The 27008-nt window shown below is 34.0% G+C and overlaps 1 protein-coding gene across 1 annotated transcript in view; it reads right to left on the bottom strand.

The window, feature by feature from the left end:
* Positions 1-27008, bottom strand: part of LOC124364681 (sodium/potassium-transporting ATPase subunit beta-2-like) — a 61872-nt gene that overhangs the window by 8146 nt on the left and 26718 nt on the right. The window contains exons 2-4 of the mRNA XM_046820347.1: positions 6246-6386; positions 2965-3081; positions 1210-1397 (exon numbers count right to left, since the gene is read on the bottom strand). Of these exons, the coding sequence (XP_046676303.1) occupies positions 1210-1397; positions 2965-3081; positions 6246-6386 (446 nt within the window). The remainder of the gene's footprint in view (positions 1-1209; positions 1398-2964; positions 3082-6245; positions 6387-27008) is intronic.

The following is a 27008-nucleotide window of genomic DNA, read 5'->3' on the forward strand; positions in this document are numbered from 1 at the left end:
ACGACGGTCATTGCTGCGGTAAATTTCACTCCAGTAGTTAACATAAGAGTCAGGCCGGATCTTACGAGCAATATTTGTATCCCTCGATAGTTGTCCACAAAGTAAACCAGTAAACCAATAAGTGAAAGTCTCATCAGAAGGGGAAGAATATACCCGACATTTCAAATTATGGAAAGGCAGTCGCGTTTTGAACCTACGTGTCGTGAATATATATCTTGAAAAGGTACGTTTCTGAATTATTCTACGGTAATTTTTTTAATATTTTAAAATCACATGAGACACTAAATGTTTTTAAATAAAAATGTAGCATAGTTTATATACAAATATTTGTAGTATTTTTAATTTTTCATACATTACTGATTACTGAAATATAAATATTAAAGTAATAAATATTTATACATTTTCATTGTTATCGTTTATTTTAGTTTATGCAATTTTATCAGTATTATTTTCACAACAATCGTCTACCTATATCAGAAATAAATACTTCATTTCCATAGCCATTATATTCTAAAAATGAAATTAGGGGTTTATAATAACTGAAATAAAAAATAAAAATTCTGGAATAAAATCTTGCCAAATATCTTCTAAACATATTATCTGTTGTTATTCCACATCTGGTTGTCCTTATGTTTTTATCGTTGACATTGTTAAAATTAACGGAAAATTCAATTAATAGATCTGACGTTTCTGCAGCAAATTTTGTATTAAAGTCTGTTTTTACGTAATGTATTTTTAAGTGAATGTAAGGTAAGGCCCAATGTCATTGAGTAAAGGTTATAATTAATTATAATCAACAGAAACACTAATATTCTTCCAGGATTAAATTGCATTTCGGCTTTGTGAGCTACAAAATATCTAATTAATTTTAATCCTTAATATTTTTAATCCTTTAAACATACATTTATAGCCTGCCAAAAGAAGTATTCACTTTAACAAGGAACGACAAAAACCTGTCACTAACACGGCTGGATAGCCACTGAATAGAGAAACGCTCGGCCTGTTATCAAAATGCCCGCGATAGTACCGTCCCTAGCGGCTACAAAGCGAACATGCGTGATGTTACGTTCCTTAACGCAAAACGAAAGTTTTTCCCTCGTGTAAAACATACATACATAGCCCACCTAAAGAAATAGTTACTTCAAAATACTAACAGGTAGATTATTAGTATACTATTTTATTAAGGGGCATTTTAGCCGGATCACGTACCCTATTGAGCTTGAGGAAGATGCACGGGCTGGCTTGGGGGAAACTGTAGTTGGTGTGGAAGGTGCAGGGACCCCATGCCTTGCTGTTGATTTCCACGGCGCACACCTTGCCCGGGGCCGGGGGTCGGTCGAAGTCACAAATCTGCTGATTTTGCCCTGCGCCCGGCAAGATACGACTGTTGTTGTAGGCTGAAAAACCACACATTAGGATAAATTATTGAAGAATACATTCTTAAAGTCTTTTACACGGTTTGACACCTGTTGACCTGTGAAGATGGCTCTTCACAATGGGGCCGAAACATTTCAAGAATGTAATGGATAAATAGTTTTGTAAACCATAAAATATTCTGTTGCAAGGACGTAGCCAGCGAAGGAGTCTAAGGGGTCCGGACCCCCCTATTTTCAATTGTTTCAATTACTTTTAATAAACGATAATTATTATTTAAATAATTCAGTATTACTGACATGCAATGCTGAAAGATCGCTCTCAATACATATACCGGTCAAGGAATTTTTAAGAAACAAAATGGGCCCTTACTTTCTGTCCACTTTTGGAACATAACAATTGACCTCTCCTCCAAACTTTTCTTGCCTACGTTCTTGGCTGTTTAAATACCTCACATTACAAATTATGTTAGTTTTATCTAATAATTTTAATGTGAACAATCTTATAGATCTCTTTATAGATAACGGGCCATTTGGGCACATTGACTTTAAAATTTAATTAAAAAAACATTTTGGTCCACATCTGAAATAAAGAAACAGATGGGTCCAGTAACAGCTTATAAGTTGGCAACACGGTTTGTTATTATTACTGTAGTATTTTTCAGTTAAGTGTAACAGCTGATTGTGAGTCTCCACGTTGTGCCTTAAATGTGTGAATCTTCAATATTGAACATGTAGCCTATTAGATACATTTTTATGTGAGTATAAGATTATGTGAGTATAAGACAGGAAGTTTTCTCCTGATGCTTTTTACTTTATTTTGTGGAGCTATCAAAAGTAATTATAAAAATGACATTGAATTTATTACCCGTGCCCATTAGGGATCAAAGCCCAAATTGGTCATAGAATCAAATTCCCCATTTGGGCTTTTATATTGATTGATTGGGGATTTTTAGACTCACTAGCTGGCAGGTTTCTATAGTAACATGTAGTGTTTACTAATGTTTATTGGTATGTAATACAAATTTATTTCATTAATAAAACATATGAAAACAATGGATATTAATATGCCCAACATGAACCGCATGTCGAATGTGGACCTTAATTACAACAAAAGTTCGAAGTTAGATCTGGGATTTGTGTCCAATTGGGTACATTTTATTTTTTCTACTATTAAATAAAAAATATAAGAAAATACATTAATTTGCTTCTTTTTCTTTGTTTATTAAATGTATATATATTTAAAAAAACATCAGTATTTTTTGAAATTTTGAAAAGTGTCATTCCTGAAGTGGTTACGTAATGATTATTATCTACATCTGTTATCGATGTACAATACAACTAAGTAATTAAACATCAAACTCATCTAAATCCAAGGGAGATAACATAATAAATAAACTGCAGCCCAAATAACAAAAGACTCTTTTGATGTCAACTAGCACCTATTGTGTTTTATTTTGTAAAGGCTATCGATATAGTATGTAACATTTTACTAAATTATACTAAAAACCGCACAGGCTAGTTAGATCAATTAAATTACTTAAACACTTCAAACAAAACGCTTTATTATGAGAAATCAAAACCATCTTACGGTCGAGGAAGTTGTTGAGCGAATGCACCCAAGTGTCGACATTGGACGAGTTGGACGCACTGTACCAGATGAGCGAACCTTTCTCTATCTCCACAGCCATTGGTCTGTAACCCATGCCTAGGCAAATGAAACATAAAAATTACAACAGAAATACATACGAGGGTCATTCAATAAGTAACGAGACAAATTAATGTAAAACGGCTGAATTGATTCATACGAAACTTCCAGGACATAAAGTTGGCAACCTTGTTTATCAGCTGTTCTATGATATTTTCAAAACATAACCTCAATTACTCAGTTAATAACAGCGAGGCCACTTGTTAAGTGCTCCGTGGAAGAGCAACGTACCGTGATCAAAGTTTTAGTCGCGGAAGGTGAGAAAGGTTGTAAAATCCAAGAAAGGATGTTAAAGGTTTACAGGGACATTGTTTGAATTAATCGAATGTTTAAAAATTGATAGAACAGTTTTTAAAGTGGCCGAACAAAAGTTCCGAACGAGCAACCGGTCGAATTTGGGACTTTCTCTCTCGAATCTCGGATTGACGCGTTGATTCGGAACAATAGGTTATCACCGTTGAAATTTAAGTGTAAACATAAACGTGAGTGTTACAATTGTCTATAAAATTAATATCAAGGAGCTGCAGTACAGGAAACCCTGTGCGAGATTGGTGACCCAACATGTCACGGACACTGTCAAAGACACCCGGCTTCAGATCAGTCGACAGTTGAAACTCGATATTTGACTAAAAGAGAAGGTTTTTGAAAAGAATTGTAACGTGTGATGAAAGATGGATCCATCACAATGAATGAACCAGAATAAAAACGACAGAGCGTTGAGTGGGAGCAAACGACTTCTCCCACTCACAAAACATTCATGACCCATCTGCCGGTAAAGTCATGCTTACAGCATTCTGGAATTTTCAGGAGTGAATTTATTGTGATTTTCTTGCAGGCCAAAGAAAAATCAACGGCTAGTACTGCAGTGATATGCTGGAAATAAGATAAGACCTGCCATTTCAACGGAATGCCGCAGGCTCTTTGCTGAAGGCGTGATTTTGCTTCACGACAGCGCCCTTCCACATACAGCACAGCTGACGAAAGAACTTCAGAAACGTCCTCCCTACAGCCCTGACTACGCTCCATCAGACTTATATCTGTTTGGACCCCTTAAAGAGGGTCTACGAGGGATACATTTTCAATCCAATGAATAGGTCAAAACATGAGGTGCAAAAGTGGTTTTGAGTTCAACCCAAAGAATTTTATGCCAAGAGCATTTACAAATTAGCAGATATATGGGAAAAGTGTATAGGTGTTGCTGGGGACTATTTTGAAGACCAACATTTTGTACTGATTAAGCAAACCGTTTTTGAGCAATAGTAATTTGTCTCGTTACTTATTGGATGACCCTTGTAGATTCGTTATTAATATTTTTTCAATCAGGAATTTTATGATCTTGCAATGGAAATGAAATTAGGAAGAACAAGTGTACTGAGTATAAATAGCAAAAATGTAAATGTTTTATGTTTAATGTTTTAAATGTTACCGAAATTTTACATGGACATTCATAGAATCCCTGTTTAAAATATAGGCCTGTTTCTCTATTCTACTCCCCACTGGCATTGAAACCTCCATGTCGGCTTGATCAGTAAATAGTAAATGTATTTTATAATCACCTGTAAAAGTCAAGAATAATAAGTATAATAATGTATACACATTTAAACAGGTGACAGTAAATTTGTGTACTTATTCATCTGTCAAAGTCAGTTACACTTTACAAATGTCATGTTACGTGTTGGAGCTTTTCTTTGCCTGAGTCAGTTTTTATTGTGATTTTATTTAACAACAGTAAAATGCTATCATTTATTACACATGTAAGTGTGTTAACTGAAAAGTTAAAGATTTCAACTACAGTTTCCCTTTAGACAAAAATTTCTCCGCACTGGCCTAAAATAGTACCATTGTAACTGAAACCGTAGGAGTTTTTCAGTTAAATATTATCAAATGTTCGAGAGAAATTCGAGTAATTTGAGAAAAATAGTTACTCTCCAACTTCAGATCCCCATCTTTAAACAAAATTAAAAAAATAAAATGAATAAAGAGTTGAATATCTTTCAGTGACTATTCCATCTCAGGATTGTAAGTAAAACCATTTCAAAAGAATATTCCCATTGTGTTCCTGTTCTTTTTTTTATGAAATTGCTTGCGAAGCCATGGAAGTGAGTTACTGCTAGTCAAATGCTTATAAAAATTAATTTATTACAACATAACCCATTTACTAGATACATAAGTTGCTTTAAAATGTAAAGACAATATTTAAACTAATATTTATAATACTGTTGATGGTGACAGGATTAAATTTTGAAATTCGTACGGATTTATGAATATTTTAACTATTGAAAAAATGCATTAATAATTAATTTTCAAAGTTCGATTGTACCTACCAGTTACAAGTTTTAACACTAACCTTATTGAACTTAACCTCACTGTAATCCTACGTGTATCAGTGTACTGTATGTAGTAACCCCAGCGGCTTAAAAGTCAGAAGGAAATGCATGAAAGGGAGGGTTTTCGAATATCAAACGCTTGCTTTACACCAGATATGTCTTATTGTGGTTGCGAGGTTGAAATTGAGAAAAAAGAAAACAGGGGAACCAGGGACAAAGGATAACAGGATTTCGGACATTTGCCATCGTTATAGTTATAAAAGGTACAACACAACGTTTCGAGGATTTGAATCTATGCTCTTCTTCAGTGGGGGATGTATTAATACATACAAAAATTAAGAACAAAAAGAAATAAAAAAAAAAAAAAAAAAAAAAACAGAAACAAGATACGATGACCAGGAAAGTTTATTGGAGTTCGGTTACTAGGAAAACTGGCTCAATGGTTTTTTTTACTACACGAGATGACGATGATGATGGTTATTTTCATTTCTACAATTAATATAAGTATTATCTTGCAAGTGAGTGTTATAAGTTGTTCGACTATTATTAGAATTTTGAATTGATAAAATATTGTTAAAAACACGTGTTGAAGATAATTTAAGTAAGCATAATTCAAATAAAGTTTCAACTAATGATAAATAATCCATTGGCTTAATGCAATCTCTCCACTTATGCACTTAATATCTTATTCAGAGTTCAGATCGAACTGTTGATGCTCTGTTTTATCTCAGTTGTAATTTTCCTAGAATTAATCACACAACTAATTCTTTTCTCTAGCACACAGTTGTGAATTAGCAGTAAATATAAATATAAAATTAGGATAAGGATAATGCATACCTGGATTAGTGCCGATGATAGAACTATCAAGTTGCCATTTGGGGTAATGATCGTCGATCGTCATCATCAGGAACTTCATGCAGATGGCGAAGAAAACTGCGAGGGCCCCATAGAAAATCACGTAGAATATGAAAATCCCACCTGGAAAAATACTCAAATGTCAATAAACACAGAAATATTACCAAAATGTGCTATGAGCTTTATTTGATTTGGCATGGTTATATTTTTACGAATAAGGACGAGGAAGTACAATTACTAGTGAAATACAGTGTTTGGATTAATAAAATATTACGGTGAGAAAACAACATATTCGGGATTCACTATATTCAATATTTAAAAATAAATGTTATAAAAACAAACTCCTTAAAACTACCTTAAAAACCCTTTAACTCTTCTTGACGTATTATCTGTGAAATCTGTATGGTAAAATATGTATTTAAAAATTAAGGTGTAACTCAAACACAAGTATTATATTACTATAAGGAGTTATAAGTAATTTTCTAAAAACGAGTTCAAAACGTTAAAAATTAAAACGTTTAAGAATTTAAAGTTAAAATAATACCATTACTGTTACGTTCTAAATTTTGTTAAATTAATACACAAATTTTTGTGTTACAAAACGAAGTTTTGTTTTGAGGTATATAATGACGTTTTAAGAATTCAAAATCATAATTCTAAGATTTTGGAAAAATGAATACACGAGAAGCACTTATTAACACAATACACTTATTAACACATAGTTCATTCATTTCGTGGTAAGGTTCTAGATCAGAAGTTCAATATTAATATTAACTGCGGAGATGCATACAGAACTGCTATGCTGTATAAAAATCAGAGTACATGCTTGACACCTGCATTTTGCCTGATCAACACAAGGGCGCTCGAATAAATGACACATATTTTACGTTTTCCATCGTTCATAGAAGATAATCTAACAACACATAAAGAACACATATGTTTACTAAATCAATAGACTTTACTTCATTATATTTGAAGATATATTTTGATATATGTGTTATGGTCAATAAAATATGAGTTGTGGAATAGAGTAACCTTGTAGAATACAAAAGGGCATATCAGATAAACAATTTTACAAATACACGTAACACATTTCAAGTGTTTATTATATTACATACCTGCAGAAGTAATTGCGTTGTTATGAAAAGTAACACTTTGTAGTTATAGTATACAAAATATCAATAGTTTATCACATAGTTTAAAAATTGTTATGTATTTAAGAGTTTGTTATCATATGTCTACTATTGAGCTGTTATTGTTGAAATTGTTTGTTAGATCTATATATTGTTGCATTTGTTACTGTTGTATATATATATTTTATACTAATCCTATTTTTTTGAATTTCTATTGAACTTGGTAGACCTTGGATTTGTTAAATTTGTACCACTATCTGAATATTGATTTATCACATTACTAATAATTGTTATTATGTTCTAAACGAATTTTAATATTAAATGTATACTGCCAAGCTATATTTGTTGAAATTGTTGTTAAATAAATTTGTTACAGTTTGATTCATTTTTGTATTTAATCATGTATTGCTGATATATAGCATATTGTAAATCTGTCTAAGTGGTCCTTAAATTTTTAAGCATTTTCCTATTAATTGGTTTTGTTTGATTTATGTAATGATTTATTTATTTATAATATCTAAAAATTTTGAAACACGTTAATTATTTAAATTTAAGTTCACCCTCTGCCAAAAGATGACTGGATAGGCTTTGTATATTGTAGTATATAATGCCCATATATTAAAAAAGAAATTGTTTTTCTCTACCACACGTGATTTGTATAGCACATGGGATTGTATTTTTTGTAAAATATTTGAAAAATAAAGTTTTTTGTGAACTGTGAATTTACGTAGAAGTTGCTACATGGAAAATCTGGATTACAATTTACGAAATTACTATCGAATTAATTTTTTTTTAAGTGAACGAAACTTGCACAATCACAGCCCCATTATCGTCTCTCTGCCCCTCCTTGTATAAGGGTGACGGAAAACTAGGTCATAGGCAGTTTTTTTCGTGCGGTTGGTGACGATGGCAACATTCCAACATAGAGTATTCTGGTGTTGGAAATATCTGCTATATCAGTATTCTCACCGCGATGTTAATTTTACTTGAAGGTGTAATAAAAACTTAAATAACATGGCTGTTTTATACTATTGAAAGTTCATATTTATATCAAAATTCGGTGTTTATTCGTAAGTACATTATCAATTTGATTCCAAGAAGAAACAACTGGCGAAATTTCAATCAACTTGTTCATCTGATTGAGTATATTTTATATTTTTTGTTCATAACAATCTATATTCCTTGTTGTCTGAGGGTTAGCGAAGTCTGTCTGTCCCCACGATAATATGTTCATAAATTTGAAATGCAGGTTTGAATAAAGTTTCCTTTTCATGTAAAGAACATCAAGTTCGGTGATGGTGGAAGTTCATTTATGGGAATTGGCTTGACGTCATTTAAGCCTCTCACTTAGAAGGTTGGCATAATATCTCAACTGCCTTCCGAGGGATTTAACATTCCTTTACTGTACGATCGTCTATCTGTCCGCAGAACATCTTGAGAACGAAACGAGCTGTAGACTTGAAAGTTTGCATGTAACATCAGCGGAAACTGTTACGCAACACATGTTGTAGCGTACTCCTACCATGTAGACAGAACAATGTAATCTACTTGCTAACATAAAATGTTTTACCTTATTTTAGGTAATGGTATAAGAGGTGTGGGTGTGCCTTGTAAGGTATTGACCTACCTTGGAACGACAGGAAGGTATCTGTCACTGCCATCTTGATCTACATCCATCATTGACTCAGGTCATTAGTCATCGCACCTCCATTATGATGGTAGTCGTATTAAAGCTAATGGTGTATTCGAAACAACGGTGGTTTATTTGGAATTTTTTAAAGTCAAAAGGATGTAAAGTAGAATATAATTTTTGCATATAAACATTGAATCACAAAAAGAATTTGCTCCGCCCGGGACTCGAACCCGGATCTCACTCTCCCAGCAAGTGAGCGATCCAGGTTCGAGCGCCTCCGCTCTGCCAAGTACTTTCTGTGGTTCAATGTTTATTGAAATTAAATTAGGCTATTATCATTTATACAAATGTAAATGAATGCCAATAAAAGTCGTTTGACAGGTATTTGGTCTTCCGATCATGTGACAGTTTGGTTATTTAAATGGATATGGGACAGAAACAGCCAAATACAAAACAATTGAATCGTAAAAAGTAAGGACTCTGTGGTGCAGTGGTAGCGCACTCACCCGGCAAGTGAGAGATCTGGGTTCGAGTTCCAGCGGAGCAAGTACTTTCTGTGATTCAATGTTTTTCTGTTTGCTTGTTCATCTGATTGAGTATATTTCACATTTTTTGTTAATAGCAATCTATATTCTTTGTTATCTGAGCCCGAAGTCCGTCTGTCCAGTGAAATGTAGGGAACATCACAAACCACTTAATTCGATAATTCAGTGATTTGGACCATTTGATCATAAAACAATTAAAATGCGGAGGTGAGCACTTGGAGGACAAGCCTCCTACTTGCTGTGAGTGAACTATTTGCGAATAAATTTGTTACATTGGAGCCGTAGCGTCGACGGACGCGGAATAAATAGGTCAAGCTGGCGCCATTCTTGTTCGATATAGGCCACGTTGTCATCCCGGCAACAGCTGATCGACCCTTCTCCGCCACCCCTCATCACCCGCTGTCGCGTCCAATCAGCTGTTTATATCGTTGATCAGCTGCGGTAATGACATTACAGTAGCCATCAATATCGGCGTAAATTGTGATTGCCTTAATACGTATAAATGCGCTCTATTTCTAACAACGAAAGTTTAGCATGAGATCCAGTGTTACCATCTGTTATCGGCCATTTTAAAGTTCACACAATGCGGATCTAGTATATTAATTTGTGGTTTGATGTTACCAACAACACAAGTCACAATAATAATCATTTATGTTTATTATTTAGTAAAATAAACTTCGCTTATTATTTTAATTTTAATTTATATGTTAAGTTTTACCGGACTGGTACTTTCATGGTCGAAAATTGGAATAACACTCTGAATTTAAGATGTTTCTGTAAATATGTAAGAACAAAAAGTCACACCTACAATACAAGTTTAAACGTAATGTTTATATTATGAAACAACAATGAGTGAACAACCCAAGAAAACATTTGTACAGTATAAATTGTTATAACTGTATAATAAGAATTTAACCAAAATAGAAAATGATTTTTATGGTCTGCTTACATTCCACAATTGTATGATAATCTGCTTCAATTTTTAATATTTTCTGTTCCTTAATTTAATACAATGTTCACTATGTCATTACACAAGTACGAGTAAATGTAAATTTTCGAAAAAAAAACACACTACTTTGTTGCATTTAGAGAACAAGTTAATTTGAACAAAAGGGCTTTTATGAAAAATGGTAAGGGTGGATTCTAGCACTCTCGTTCTGACGTGCATAACAGAAAAACATTGAATCACAGAAAGTAATTGCTCCTCCGGAACTCGAACCCGGAGAATACCTAGATAGTAGATATTTCCAATACCACAATACTCTATGTTGGAGTGTTGCCATCGTCACCAACCGCACGAAAAAAACTGCCCATGACCTTTCTATGACCTAGTTTTCTGTCACCCTTATACAAGGAGGGGCAGAGGCACGATAATGGGGCAGTGTTTGTGCAAGTTTCGTTCACTTAAACAAAATTAATTCTTAAGTAAATTCGTTTGAGAAAACTTTATTCAGAGGGTAATAAAGTTTATAGGCTACGTAAGCTCTTTGTATTACATGCAGGAAACAAGGGAAAGTTTGCAGATGTTGACCGGCAACGTCAACACGGCTCACACTATCGCATATCGTGCAGAGTACAGGCGATAAGTCAGCATTGATAAGATATGATAAATGGAAACCTGGAGAGTGCAATGATAAGAGCTGCTGCGCTACGGCCAATGCGTTGTAAGCGGAATTGGAAAACAAAGTAAAAGTTCGAGAAATTGCATTTGACTAGCTGAAAACGCCCAAGTTAAGTAATTCGATTTTAAGGATAAATAAAAAAAAGCATATTGCTATTGGCTATTTCTTTCCGGTAATTCTAAAGTGGTCCTCCTTAAAGAGGAATTGCCCCTATGGACTCCTCGTGTGTGGGGTTCATTTCAACTCCTAAGTACCCAGTAAAGTCTCGTACACTTAAGTCCCTTTCGGCAAAGGGGCTGATTTTTAGTGTTCTTCCTGGCTAGGGGCTATCGTAGATATACGTTACATTATTAATGTGGTGGCCATACCGTTGCTGTGAGTCACATCTCCGCAGACTTCTGGTACTACATCTCTCAAATCAACATACCTAAATAAGATTGTGTCAACTTTTCTCTTAAGAATAGATTGTGTCAACTCTTCTGAAAATTGCGACTCCTTAGTCTTAGCACGTTTGCAGGTAGCTCCTGAAGCTCCTTGAAGAGAACTACGAATTCTTGTATAATGTCAGTAAAATCAAATAAGTGTGTTCAACTATAAAGGATCACACATATATAATCCATCATTTTTGTAAGTCCCAAGCAAGTATATACTAGGCGTCATATTTATATAATTTTTAATTTTAAAAGTACTCTGTTCAAACTTCATCCTCCCATACGCATATATGGTGTCAAATACACTATTTTACCCATATTAATTGTACCAGGATAAAATAAAACTTGACAGGGGCTTGGATGATTGGAGGTTCAGAAATCATGCACTGGAACATTTTTGAAATCATATGAGTGATTGTTACTATTAATTGTCAATATGTAAAACCGAAGTTAAGCAGTTTTGTTGTTAACTCCCTTTTCGTATAGTAAATATACATTTTCAGACGTTTTCAATGGCTGTTTAATCGGGTTTTAGTGGAAAACGTTACAAACCCATTTGCAAACATGTTTATAGACAACCCTCACAATCCAACCAGTTACCACGCAGTTGCAGAGCCGAAGTCTTGCCGCTAGACTAAGGTGAAGGTCTTTTACTTTCCTTAGATTAAATTAGATTAAAGAAGGGAGTATAAATGACTCCTGGTTCCCAAAGCGTCAACCAAGCTTGTTGAGGCACCCAAAGTTCAGCTTCTACCCAATGGTGACCTCATATTCATAACCTGGCTGTGAGGTTCTAAATAAGAATTTTCTCTTAACCTCAAGCTTCTCAATTCAAAATTTTGTGTTTATCAGAGACCTTCGGCTGATTAATTAATCTACACCTAGGGTATTCAAGTGAATCCTAAGGTGTGGAAGTGTTTCCTAAATTGACCGTGTCGAACGATAAGGGAAATGTCCTGTATCAGAAGGTCTTTGTTTAGCTTCACCAGCAATTTCGTGAACTGGTTTTTAGTACGTCTAATGAACTTCTTACCATATGATTTCCCAGAGAAACTCTGCCACTGATGACAGAGCTTATGCACCTTGTCAGCTAATGTATTATCTTTAAAAGAAGCATGTCTAGGAACCCAGCTGATGTGTACTACATTACGACTAGCTAGAACGGATATAGTCTTAAAGCATTCCCAAACCAAACTTGAAGTAAATTCTGTCGAGTTAAGGGCCATAAGGGTGGCCTAGCTATCAGATAGTATCACTATCCGTTGATCGAGATAATTCCTTGTTAATCCTATAGCGCAAGCTAGAATAGCGTATATTTCAGCCAAAAAGACTATGCAATGCTCTCCCTGACTTAAGTTGAGAGCTGTTCTTGGAGATGAACTCCATACCCAAAACCCAGACTTGCCCTCTATCAAAGGAACCATCTGTATACCAAACTAGATCACCTTTGTCTAACTTTATTTCCTCCTTCCATATCCAGTCCTCTCGTACAACATAGGGTTTGCTAAATAGGCTACAGATTCTTTTTCTACACCGTCTGAGTTATATGTAATAGTGGCAGACCGTTTAGGCAATATTGTAGTGGCCCGTAGTGTTTATTCTATACGTGGATTTAATCTTTATCTTCCTTTTCCTGATTGTCATCTTCACGGAGATTTAGTAAAATGACAAGACTTTGAGTAAGGGATAAAACTGCACTTGTGGACGTGTTGTAGAACAGGCTAAATCTGGTTCAGGGCAGTTTGCATGAGACGGTGTGAGAGTGGGTGGGGTGGTGTCGGCTCGGGTGGCGAGGGCGACCGGTGTGTCAGCACAGGTGTAATGTGAACCTGTGTTGTGGTGGCGCTCCACTCGGTTCTCGAATACATCCAGAGATTATGTCAAGCACTTGACCGGAAGTGGGCTCCACACATCTGCAGCGGATAAGTGGTAAAGTGTGTAATGGGGTACAATTGACAGCTTGTGGAGATGTTTAGATAGGTTAAGGAGGAGGAGGATGACCCCTGAAGTCCACGTGGAGGAAATGAGGAGGAAATGGTTATCAAGCAATCACTCTTATTGTCCGACGTCTAACTCGTGCTGACTCGCCATCATGCCGGTGTTTTGGGCAATTCTTCAAATTTCTCTGTAAAAATTGTTGTTTTTTATGGCAGAGGGATATTTTAAAGACGTCAGAACAGTTTTCAGATGTAGTATAAAATCGCATTTGCATAATTCTAAAGTTAATAATAGGCCAAGGAGAGAACCAATTTCCATTATTAAAGCACACAACTTCGGGACAGCGATAGAGGAAATTCTATAAGGAAAAAAATAATGTGTTAATCGTACTAGTTTTAGTTGGAACTGAAATTGGAGGATATGAAAATAATTAAATTCACCTAGATATATTATTTAATATTTTAAAACAAAACTTTTAAAGTTCCGTATTATAATTTACAAAATATTTATACAATGCAAATTGATTCTTGAATATCAGATTAAAAGAGTATATAATTCTGTTAACGAGCAACAAGGATTCCAGAAGAAGAAAAATAATTTTAAAAATCAATCCAAGGTAAAGGATCAGAGTAAGCGTTTAATCGAAGTTATTGGCAAAGTCCGGAAACATTAATTCGCTAGTGTTGCCCTACGTTACGTTAGTAATAGTACTAGGCTTGGCCGTAGGATAGCGCTGATAACTATTGTTTTGACTTTTGTGTATGTCTTACTAAACAAAAGAACACATGCAATGATACTCGTTCAACAAATGACTTACAAACTCAATACAATATATAGTTTAATACTAAACTTACGCTCAAGAGATAATTTGAACACTGAAATAAATTAGCTTTGTTGTTAAACATGACTCACTTTTTAGTTTTACTCCAAGAAATCTCATAGCAAAAACGTAAATTTCTTGAATAGGTTGAAGAAAATTTGTATCATCTGTATGAGAAACATACAGAAACATATCTCCACATCCATCCAAACATTTCAACGCAGTGCAACCTGTTACACTTGGACGATATGAAATCTCCATATTATACATTGCGATCAGAATACATTGCGATTATATTGTGATTTGCGATCAGAATATTTCTGTAGCAACATGGTAACAACATTGTATCCTAATGTTTTAGAATTTGTTCAAAAATCTAAAACTGTTAAATGTAACGAAAAAGAAAGCTACGACCCAAACTGCATGACTTAGAGGGTCTTTCTACTCAAGTCGTTAATTTTTAACGAGTAATTAACTCAAGTATTTGCTGTTGCTATTACATCACTAGGCTACAATCGATTTTTGGAAGTACAACGGTACGATACTGAAAAGACCCGTTTTTAAAAACATTTTAAATTATGATATTGATTTTTATAACTAACTATTAGTTAATACCTAAAACATTTTTGAAATATAGCCCTTTATAACATCACACATTTTATGAGCGTAACAGTGATAAAATGTGAAGGAAACAAGATTCTCTGGACATTTACCATCGTTCAGTGATATAAGAAAATCAGTAACACTACGTTTCGAGATCTGCAATCTGATCTCTTCTTTGGGTGAATAACACATAATTACAAACTAGGTTAAAATAAACAAATCATACCAGAGCGTTGTGACACGCATAAACCAGGAATCACAACCACCATGTTGTGTGTTAACTTCACTAACTCTACAACACGCATTTAATAAAAAACCAAACACAACACTAATTATTATTAAAGTGAGCAAACATGAAGTATTAATTCAATAATCCAAGCTCTAATTCGAGTGTTATTGAGCTCTAATTAACCATGAGTTTAAGTTAACCAGGTGGCTAATAGGCTATGTTTAACAGCGAGTATATTGAACAGCAGGTTAATTTAACCGGGTGATGAAGTTAGCCAAGGAGCTGAGTGACTAGGGAGTGTGCCGTAAAAGACATGAGATGTATTGACAAGAAAACTAAGGTGAACTAAGATTTTCTACGAGGTCACATTGCCAAACAGCCAAAGAGATTAGAAAGATTTGTGGATCGAGTTAAACTACAGAACATATTGAGTAAGGAGTATGTTTCCTATGAGGTTACATTGATAAGGATGTTCAGGAACATAAGTCGGTTAAGTTGGTCTGGAGGCTACTCTGACCATGGAATCTGTTGTCCAGGAAGTCACATAGACAAATCAATTTAGAAAGCTACGTTATTAAATTGAGTAATGAGCTAAGCTGACCTTTGCGTTGTGTTGAGCTTAGAGTTAAATTATAACCGGGTTTATGTTGACTAAGTGGGAAATTCGACCAAGAGGTTGGGTTGTTCGATTTACAATAAGCTCAAGTTGACCAATAAACCAAGAGGTCTCCTGATCAAACACTGAAGTTTACCATGAGATTGTGTTTAAAAAGTTTCCATTTTTTACAGAATAGTTTGTCCCAGTCTTAAATTAGAAGTTGAACTTTCATTCAATAACAGCAATTAATTTAAATACATTTCGGCACTTCCAAGGTAACCCTTCTTATTCCAGCTTAAAAAGTATATTCCAGTTATAGCAAAATAAACCATTATTAACGCAGGAGGATGATTTAAATCATACCACAATAGTTACAAGACTGAACAAAAACAGTTAGGCTTTAGTGGTATTCGCAAGGATGTTTTGAGGTTATGTATACAAACCGGTTAGGCAATCAGCAACTGAGAACTATCAGTTTACCACTCGTACAACGAGAAGTCTCGTTTCACAACATATTAAGTATGAGAAAAAATTTTTTTTCTAACGAGAAGATGATCCGTCGATTTCTAATGATTGGCGCAGGTAATGGATTGTATTAAATGTTCAAACGTTAAGCAACAAAGCGTTGTAGTCAGATCCAAGACCCAATTCATAACCAATGTTGTCAGTTGTATTTATGTTGTTATACATTTATGGATAGTGACATAAACTGAATATAGCTTATGGTTTATGAGAATCACCGGATAAATCATTTGGCAATTAGTAGAGGAATACTCAGAGTTTCTAGATTTATAAATATGAATTCCAAATCAAGGGAAAAGTAGATAATTTACGTAGATAATCGTTTTAAATTGTCATCGATAAAATGATACATTTAATTGCGACATTACTTTTACGCGGAAGTCTTTAGTAAAGGATACTAATTACCCCAATTACTATAATACCAATGTGTTTTAAACTATCTCATACTTTACCTGTATATTTAATCAGCCTTTTTATGGTAGATAATTTTAAATCACAACGAAATAGAACTGAACTCACTACTCCATCACAGAAAGTCTTATAACCTTAAATGCAAGGATAGGTCGAGTTGTACATCAAATTAAAAGGTTTTGTTAGTACAATACAATGCCGCAAACCTGACCTAAAAAGATCCACCGTAGCCAACTCGATATATTAATATAGTTATGAAATACCTAAAGGTATTTAGCGTCTGATATCTGACGTCCATCCAACTAACGTTCGTCTGAGATCCAAAGAAAGTCAGCAACGAAGAAGCTTAAAACGAACCTTTACATTTTTTCGACATAAGAGACACCTATAAATAGGTGAAGTTGCAGTCTCTTTGTCTCATCAGGTGCACAATACGAGTAAAAGGAAGGTGAACTGGAGCTAAACTTAACATTCAAATTGAATCAACCCTACCATAGCTACGTTATATGTAGAAAACAACGTAAAGAAAAGAAAAGATGTCTCTTTTTACCAGGCGAAGTTAGGGCTAAGAAGCCCTCTCTAACACTTAATTTGGGGACCAATAACTTAAGGCGATTTCCGAACCATCGCCAACGGCTAGGGGAGGCGGGCTGCTTGAAAGGACAGGATCACTCAGCGGTCACCCATCCAAGCAGAAGCCACGCTCGACGTTGCTTGATCCGGTTATATTACGATACACGTCGTGCCCACTACACTGCACGATTGTCACAGAAGGAAACAAGCAGAGACAAGAAAAAACAAGATTTTACATCCAAATCGACCAAAAGATGATCCGCGCATTGCTTTCAATAATTTTTAACGCTGATAAAGAGAACTTTTGTTAGATATTTCGTTTTTTGAACCTTACACAGAATCGGGAAAAGATAAAGATGTTATTCCTTTTAAGGAAAATGCCCTACTGTCTTTTGAGAATCCCTTGTTAGCATGAAATGCTAATAAATGTAATCTAAGAAAAAGATAATTGTTTTGTTTTTTAAATTCTTTGACGATTGCACGAAAACCTACACGTGTCTCCAAGTATAAATTTTACTAACTAAAAGTAATTGACATCAACTTTTGTTGATGCGTTAACCAAGATAAATCGTAGTCTCGTGACATTTTTGCCGCTTCATATATCGAAAGACATGACTTCTTAAAATATAATGAGAAATTGGTTATCTTGTTTAAAATTATTTGGTTGCAGGTTATTACAGCGGAACATGAAAAAAATTAGTTGGGTTTGCAGACAAATTCGGTTTGTCGGATGGAAGCAGTCCGAAATTTTGAGGAAAGAAGCGGGGTGTCATCATGTCACTGTTCATTATTATATATATTATATGTCACTGTTTACATCAGGGTGTCACTGTTCATGTAGCTTTGGATATTTCGTTGAGAAGTAACGTTAAGACGCTCAGACGATTAAGACAATCTATTTTTGTCTTACAACAAGGTTTTCAAGTGGCTCTAAGCACACCAGAGCACCTTCTGTAATTATATTCAGATATATCCTCACAGAAGTACCTCAGTTGAGATAATACAAGTGTCCGTCCACGTCTCAGCCTCGTGCACAACCGCCAGTCTGACTTAGCTTTGCTGCTGCTCTCTCGATTTTACTACTTGTTAAAGGTCACCAGGACAAGTAATATTTAACATAATTACGATAAAATGTAGTCCTAAAAAACTCCTAGTATTTAGCATGAACGCATAATAGGGTGGAATGGTAACACTACATGCATTATTAACAGGAGTTCGTTTTAGTTCATTAAATTACATGTGTGATATGTGGCCAAAACAATAATTTGGGGTTTGAATTATAAACTTAAATTTAACACTTAATTTCATTTCTAACTGTTTCATTTTCTGTCCACAATTCAATTCAAAACGACTTTATTTATTTAAAGTATAAACAAATATACAAGAATAGTGTCAGGATTTTACTAATTTACGTCTATAATACATTAAAGAAAGAAGAATACATATAGAAAACACGAGATATATCACAGAAACTAGAGAAAGTTTAAAATAAAATTATTACAGTTCAAAGTTTTAAGTTTTAACACAATTAAAACAGTTTTGGGCACACCACTATTAATTATTACGGGGTACCATACTTCCAGAATCATTACATTAAAATTCGTCAAAGGAGTATACAACCTTGTTGATAAGACAATTTTATATTTTAAATTTACTGAATGTAGCTCCTAACTTGATTTCAATTGATATTTTTAACAATTTTTATCGAATATAATTCGGTTTCTTTTTAAAAAGTTGTAAGGTGTGGGATCTTATTGCTACATTATTACAATTTCTTGTAAAATATTTGTCATTATCTCCTACCAATTCTAGTTCCTGAAGTTTGCTTTTAAATGACAAAATAATTTCTAAAACCGTCATAATTTTCTCTCTTAAAGTATTATTTAACGGATGTTCTCGTATTACGAAGAATAAAAATGGTTCTAATGACTTTTTTCTGCAATTTTAGAGTAGAATTTAGATTATTTACAGCAGTAGCGTCGTAAAGTGAGATTGCAAAATATATTATTGAGTGAATGTGCGAAAAATAATTAGGTTCCTCAATCTAATTAATGCATATAGACCTGATACATTTTTCCAAAGTAACTTTTCTTCATTTAAGAGTTTTGTCTATTTCTAAACCCAAAAATTGTATAACATCCTAATTTCAATTATTTTATTATCGATTGTCTATAGGGTGACGTTTGATTTTAGTTCGCCAAGTTTTTAAACTACCACATGATGTATCAAGAGTGGATTGACCTAGAGACATTACTATATAGATAATACCACGTTCGATAATGGTGTATGCCACTCCATTGGATTTGGCTGAGCGTAAGCGAACATTTTTACATTTGTATTATGGGTAACCATGATGACAATGGGGTTAATTTGTTCAATTGGTCGTTAAGCCTTCCTTATGTTTTGTCGAGTCCTTCAATACTCTGTTAAATCAGTTATTTTTTCTAGAAATAATATAGTGTTCAATGAGGATGTATGTCTCACCATGGGATTTGGGTGATCATTTTATGGAGACTTAAAAATTTTCTTTTAATTGTATTTATACATATCCAAGATAAGCTGTAGTGATGGTTCATTTCTATCAATAGCACTTGGCTGAGCGTCATTGAAGCCATTCACCAGAATTATGGGAATTATTCTTTTCTATCTTCCTGTGGGCTATAACATTGTTTCTGTACACATGCTATTTTGAGGATTAAATAAGCTACAGGCTTGACATTTTGCGTGCAACTTCCTACCTTGTATTTCACTAACAATCCAACAATGGTCAAGAAGGAACTACATTCACTCTTATACCTTCAAACTTCTTGCTAACATGATTGTTTCTTGCTGTAGCTGGTTTGTCAATCATACGGTCTCTGCACCGCCTAGATCAATGACAGCAACTCATGTCACCAAATTCGATGCCCATTTGGATTACAAATGTGTATCAAAACTTGAATACCAAGTCGAATTAATAATTCTGATCCGGGAGAAAATATTGCTCAAGAATAATTTTAGCTCACTCTTGGTTATGTTAAAGGGAAGTTAGTTTATTTTATATATTGAGATACATTTTAATTTTGTGTGTGAGCGTGCGGCATGTTCTATCAATAACCACTCCAGAGCCAGATATTTATAGTATGTTGGTATGAATCAGCAGGCCAAATTCGTCACTTTGCATTCAGTTAGAAAAAAAGGAGCTAATTTAATAAGTGTTTAAAATGTGCAGTTTCCTTTAGCTTTGTCTTAAAATACACAACAGCATCCACTCTAACATTTCATAAAGACAGTAATAATAAGAATAAGAATTATTCTTGTAAAAATATACAAAAATTGAATAATTAAAAACCCTCCACGATATTTAAACAACCAGTTTGTTTACGCACCTATTTACTTTTTTATGAACATTAAACACTACAGATACATCTGTATGAATTAACGTGATTTTTTATAATTGTTGTATACGGAAACCAAAAAAAGAACACTCCTAAATAAATTCTTATTTTTTCATTTCCTAAGATACCAATGTCTGTAAAAGATTCGGTCGCGAGAGTACTTAAGATGAGATACCTGTTACAACTGTATTCGCAATAGTATCAATAAATAAGGGATGTTAAAAAATCAAACAAGGGTAGCCAGCAGGTGTTCTCTTCGAACTTAAAAATGGATAATCAATGTGCTTTAGTAAAAAAAACCAGGAACGGCCATGAAGGAAACTTTTAACATTGTTATTACACGTTTAAAGGTCAATACTGAAGGAATAGAACTTTTCATAAAAGATATATTCTCCATGTTTACCAAAAAGCCTCCTCTAACAGCATCCTTCTCAGAGTTGAGAGAGGTCTTTGAATTTACTTATTATTGTTACGCAACACAAACACCAATCTTATATCACTTTGAAAAGAATTTTCGTTTTTCTACTATGCTTTGCAAGGGTTCTCAACGTTTTTGCACCTACGTTCCCATTTTTGTGTCTGAAATTTTAACGACCCCCACCATAAATTTAAATTTGGGGGTTGGAGGGGGCGGAACGTTCTGTCTGCTCCATTTAGCTTGTAGTTTCTTACTCTTCACGTTTTTATTTTGCAGTTTTAGTTAGTTAAACGTTGTAATCGATACATTTTTCAAAAGAAGTGCTTCTGCGAGTAACGATGCAGATCAAACTTAAAAACAAAACAAAAGGCAAGAAACACAACGAGTCTTATTTGAAGTTTGTGTTTACGTCCCTTAGTAATAAGTCGAGCTTGTCTTGTGTGGTGAAGTACTGTGCGCTGGAACAATGAAACCAGCGAAAATCTTACGTTATCTGGAATTAAGACATCCTGAACTCAAGTGTTGACCGGTAAGCTTCCTCGAAGGTAGCTTTATACTTCCGCGACCCTTCCGTGACCCCCCCTCACACGGGGGTCGAGAACCGTATGTTGAGAACCCCTGCTTAAGCCATCATGGCAATGGTGAAGAATTTTCGAGATGATCGATCACTACAAAATACCTCAACTTCGGGGGACATCCTTCTTCAAATCTGGACTCTTTTTGGGGGTTTTGTCAAAAAAAGTTAACGAGAATTGGGGTAATTTCAAAACAAACTGGCATTACTATGCAATTTTTGTAAATTCCAAATAAAACTAATACCAAATTTGAAATAAGCTATATGATTAATTTCTTGTACAATTAAATCAACTACATAGTAGTATAAGAAAAGCATTTTTAAACAAACTACAATGGACAACTTGAAACATAACAGGGACGTTATTGCACAGGACGTATTATAAGGGATTAAATTGCGAACTAATAGGATAATTGGTTGAATAAGCTTCCAGTATTTCAAGAAAGCAAATTTAGGTATTTGTAAAAACCAATTAGAATAACAATTTAAAATTGTAAATATTGTTCAAGAACTATATATTCAAGAATATTCTAAAGCGTTAAAACTTTTCGGTTAAATATTGTTCTTCAGATAGATTCCACAAAATTATTATATTTCTGACAACGTATTATATAATACATTTAATATTGTAGAACAATTCAAAGGAAACTGTTTCAATCAAATAGGTTCATTTTGATTTTTTGGTATTTCCCTCTAAGATGAATAAAATATTTCTAGTAAAAATATTTGAAATGTAACTACAGGCCCAAGGACAATAGCACACAAATATTTGTTTTACAGTCAATCCTATATTTCGCCAGTTTAATGGTGCGTAATTTACGTTACATTATGTTTTCTTTCATCATGGTAAGGAATCATTACCAACAAGTGCTGTGGAGATGCTTGAACTTATCACTTTAAACCAATACATGTTAGATGTTTTAATGATTCCTCACCAAGTCCTTTCGTAGAAAGTCAGTTGCTGATTGGGCAACAGATCTTGGATAAAGGAGAACAACAAAGGCACACATAACAAGCGGTCGGCGAGAGAGAGGTACACTAACGACACAAAGTAACAGCGGTCAACATAGTTACTGGAACGAGGACCATCTGTCAACTGAAGTTACAGCAACGCTCTGTCAACAACTACAGCGCACCGGTACAATAGGCTGCTGTTACAGTTCCAGTTATGCATTGCTCTTTTTGGTTGCTCTCGAGTGTTTTAGCAACTCTCCGTGTATTTTACAATGATTTTGTACGATTTAAAAAGTATGGTTTTTGTATATAATTAAACACATCGGGTTTATTTCATCAGGTTTTAAAACTTAAAAATGAGGTCTTTTGATTTCTAAAAGGATAACAGGATTTCGGACATTTTCCATCGTTATGTGTTACAATAGTTATAACACAACAATACATACAAAAATGAAGAACAGAAAGAATAAAAGAAGGAAAGAAAAGGGTTCAAACATACCCAAAAGCTGCTCGAAGTCCAGCCCAGGCGCTGTCACTTCACCCAAGTTACGAGTACGAGAATCACAATCACACATCATACCAGTACAGGCGAAAGTGGCATACTCTTTTGTAACATATAACGATGGCATGTATCCGAAATCCTGTTATCTTTCCAAACCTTCCGTCGTCAATAGCAAAACTTTAATCTCCGAGTTGTCAACTTTTTTGGCTGTGTATTTAAAACTCAAGTATAACAAAGCATTTTTTGTTGCTGAATCTCTTTTATGGTTTGGTGAAACGCCGTCTGCAGATAAACTTTCACTTCCTGTAACTTTTACCACTTAAAGCAGTATTTTTCTGTCACAAAATTAGCCTTACAAGATTGATGTTGGGATTTCTATCGGTAGTTTTGTCCTTACAACCACATATTTCAAACATCAAATACAGTAGCGTAGCAAGGATTTAAAAGAGGGGAGTGTTTTAACGGACGTCTCTCCTTTTACACAACTTCAACCCCCTGAAGAAATGAAAGATTTTGAAATTAGATTGGATATAAATAACTGGTTGGGAACTAATTAGTTGTTATCGTGGATTAACCTTTTCAATACCATTTTTCCCTCCGAATAAACACGGCAAGACGAGAACTATTAAGAGGGGTTGTAACATGACCCCGCAACTGTTCATATGTGTGAATGAATCTTTGTTAAAACCTCCTTGAAGAGGAGTTCTTATACATCTAGCCATACTTTTCTCGGAATGCACACATTAACTCATTTATGTGGTCTAAAGCTTTGCTTATATGGATTGATACAAAATATCAGTGCAGCCAACCAAAAACTCCAGAGTCTAGAGGATAGACCAGAATTATAAGTTTTAAGAAATGTTAAAATATTAATGGTGCAATACTGATACTTATCGAGTTATATAAAGAACATATTATTTCTACTTTGATATGTACTGTACTTACAATGTTTTTTATTGAAACAAAGTAGACGCATAAAACAAACGCTCATTTAAACCAAAGTACAAAACTAAAGGCACGCTTCATTACCAGGATAAAGTACCAAGGTCAATTTTAAATATTTTTTAATTTTTAATGCTGCGAATATAGAAAATTATCAAGGTATTTGTGTGAAATTATACAGAACAGTATTTGTAAAAAAGTGTAATTTCGTAAAAAAATCTAATATTTAAGAAAATGCAATTTTCTTAAATTATATTTCATTAAAACATGTAATTGCCTTAAGCCATAAATCGCAATATTGTATTTAAGAATTTCTTGAGTTTCGAGTTGTCATTTGGTTTTGATCAAATCGATAGTTCACCAAATAAAGTACCAATTCATATATTTCATTTGATTTGAGGTTTTCTAAAACGTAAGATTTGTTTTAACGACTCTGCGTACTATATTTACGTAATGGACATTCATGCTACCTTAAAATTTGAAATTTCAGTAAGTATATGAGAAAATTGTAACGTTTAAAGATTACGGTTCATCTTTAGAAAACACTAGTACCGTTAAAAAGTTATCTTTCTTTTTTATACAAAGAAAATTTAAATCGATTATGCGTTCGAAATTGATAGACATCGAAGACTAAATAAAAGGACAAACAAATAAACATCTACTTCCTTAGCTTACCTTACTAAATAAGCCATTTTCTCAAATTAAAATTTTCTTTTAAATGAGTACAGTACACATTATGATCTCCCCCCCCCCCCGGTGACTGGGGCGTCTCTACACATCCCGCGCCCTGCAATGTTGCCAGTTTTACGTCTATAAAAAATTACTGATTGATCTTATCATCTGTAGCAATATACTAACACCATTAGTTGCTATCGTAAAAAATACGTACGTTTGGTTCCATTCATCTGTTTTGCAGACAATATAATTCAATCAGGTGGTATGTGACAATAGCCACGTCATGGCAGGAACAGTTGGTGGTCAGCAGCGATATGGCAACACCGCCTTAAACGTCATAGGACTATTTTCGTGCGGGTTACTATAGTAACTCTATCAAGATTAGGAAACTGTTCGTTGGTTCATCTCTATAAAGTTGATAACTAACTTGTGCCCTGAGCGCTGAATATTAACGTCTTTAAATGTAATTGTAATAATTTATCAGTACAGTATTTGAGCAATAATCATACGTTACGATAGTATTATTTATTACGTCATTTTATTTCACAGAGTTGCACCATTTATTGATTTATTGTTAAATTAAACATGATTTCTTCTAATAACGAATCTAATTAGAGTGACCTAAACAATATCTCCTGACTTGTAATAAATCTTTTGTAATCAGTATACAAAAATAGTATTATTTTAGTATTAACTAATAGTTTCTAAAATAACATTCTTACAGAATGTTCACTGAATTGGATCCCACATTCAACCTAAGATTGAAGAGATTATTCAGAGTTTCGTGGTTGCTTTGGTTATGCTACAACAATACAGTATGAGTAAGAATAATACACCTTTTAACACTGTTGTAATTTTTATTTCTACGATGTACATTTCGGATTCGAAGTAAAGGTACTGTTGGTTGTAAAGATGGCTTCATCGAATCCTAAATGTACATCAGAGAAATAAAAACTACGAAAGTGTTAAAAGTTGCATTCTTCTTACTTAAATATAAACACTACCTACATTACCAATACGGTATGTTTTTAGCTTCAGTGACTACTCGGTTATCGTGAAACGTCCACAAGAAATAAACGTGCGCTATGTTGATACAATGTATAGACTTGTGTTTAAGAGCACAAGTTATTTCATTAACAACATCAGGTTCATTCATAAACATCTTCTTATCTATTTCTTTATAAATTAGAAATGAAGATTCACAACATATTTCTTAAGTTTTTAAATCAATGTCTCCAGATTATGCATAAACACACAGAAAAGAAATTTGGCTAACGTCTGGAGTGTGAGGCTTCGCTAGTACTGAGCAAAGTTTTCTTGCAGAGACCTGTACCATCATCAGACTTAGTGTTGCCTGTTAAAAATTAAGGTTTTATACATATTTTAAAGTTTATAGCTCAGTTTGACCTTGATATATCCTGCGAACAAAGAGAGGTAAACTATTTCCAGCCCACTGAGTGATTCGCTTGCATAACACTCAGCCAATTAACAAAGGTGTCAACTGCAGAATGTTGGACAAATATGTTCGCGAAACAGAAGTATGAAAAATTCTCATAACCAATTGTTACAACAAAAAGAAACGCAAGTTTTCGAAGAAACGAATCACTCTCTTCTTTAAGTGTTGAATAAAAAAATAAGTTTAAGCATGCAAAGAAGTAAAAAATGAACCTTTGGAATAGAAAAACCGTAAAATTTGATACAACTAAAAAATGAACAAACTTGTTTATTGTTTACCTTTTTAGTATTTTTACATCTGGAAAAGGAGGCGCATTTCTGTTCTTCTATTTTTTAATTTACATTTAACGATGACAAATGTCCTAAAACATGTTATCCTTACAACCATCCATTGTAAACAATGAACTTTAAACAAAGAAGTTTGCGTACTTCAATCAAGTACTCTGCGCCCGGGAGCGTTTATCCAATCAAAGTTGCCTTGCCACTCCTGGCAAACCAGGAAACGGCAATTAACTCCTTATATAATACTCCAACTTGATGACGTAATAAGGACTACTTTGAAATCGCTTCGTTCTTAATACTATTAAACTAAGAGATGTGCTTAAACATTATTTAAACTAATTTTGGAATTATTCCATCATTTCGGAGGAATATAAAAAATTGCAACTAAAATGAAGGTAATGTTTTATAACTTCTATTTTTTATTAAATTTTAGTTACATTACAGATTACAGGTGTAGTTACATACAGATTTAAATAACTTGGATTGTATTTGTACCCGTATATTAACT

Source organism: Homalodisca vitripennis, chromosome 6, assembly GCF_021130785.1.
Source record: "Homalodisca vitripennis isolate AUS2020 chromosome 6, UT_GWSS_2.1, whole genome shotgun sequence".
NCBI classification, from domain to species: Eukaryota; Metazoa; Arthropoda; class Insecta; order Hemiptera; family Cicadellidae; genus Homalodisca; species Homalodisca vitripennis.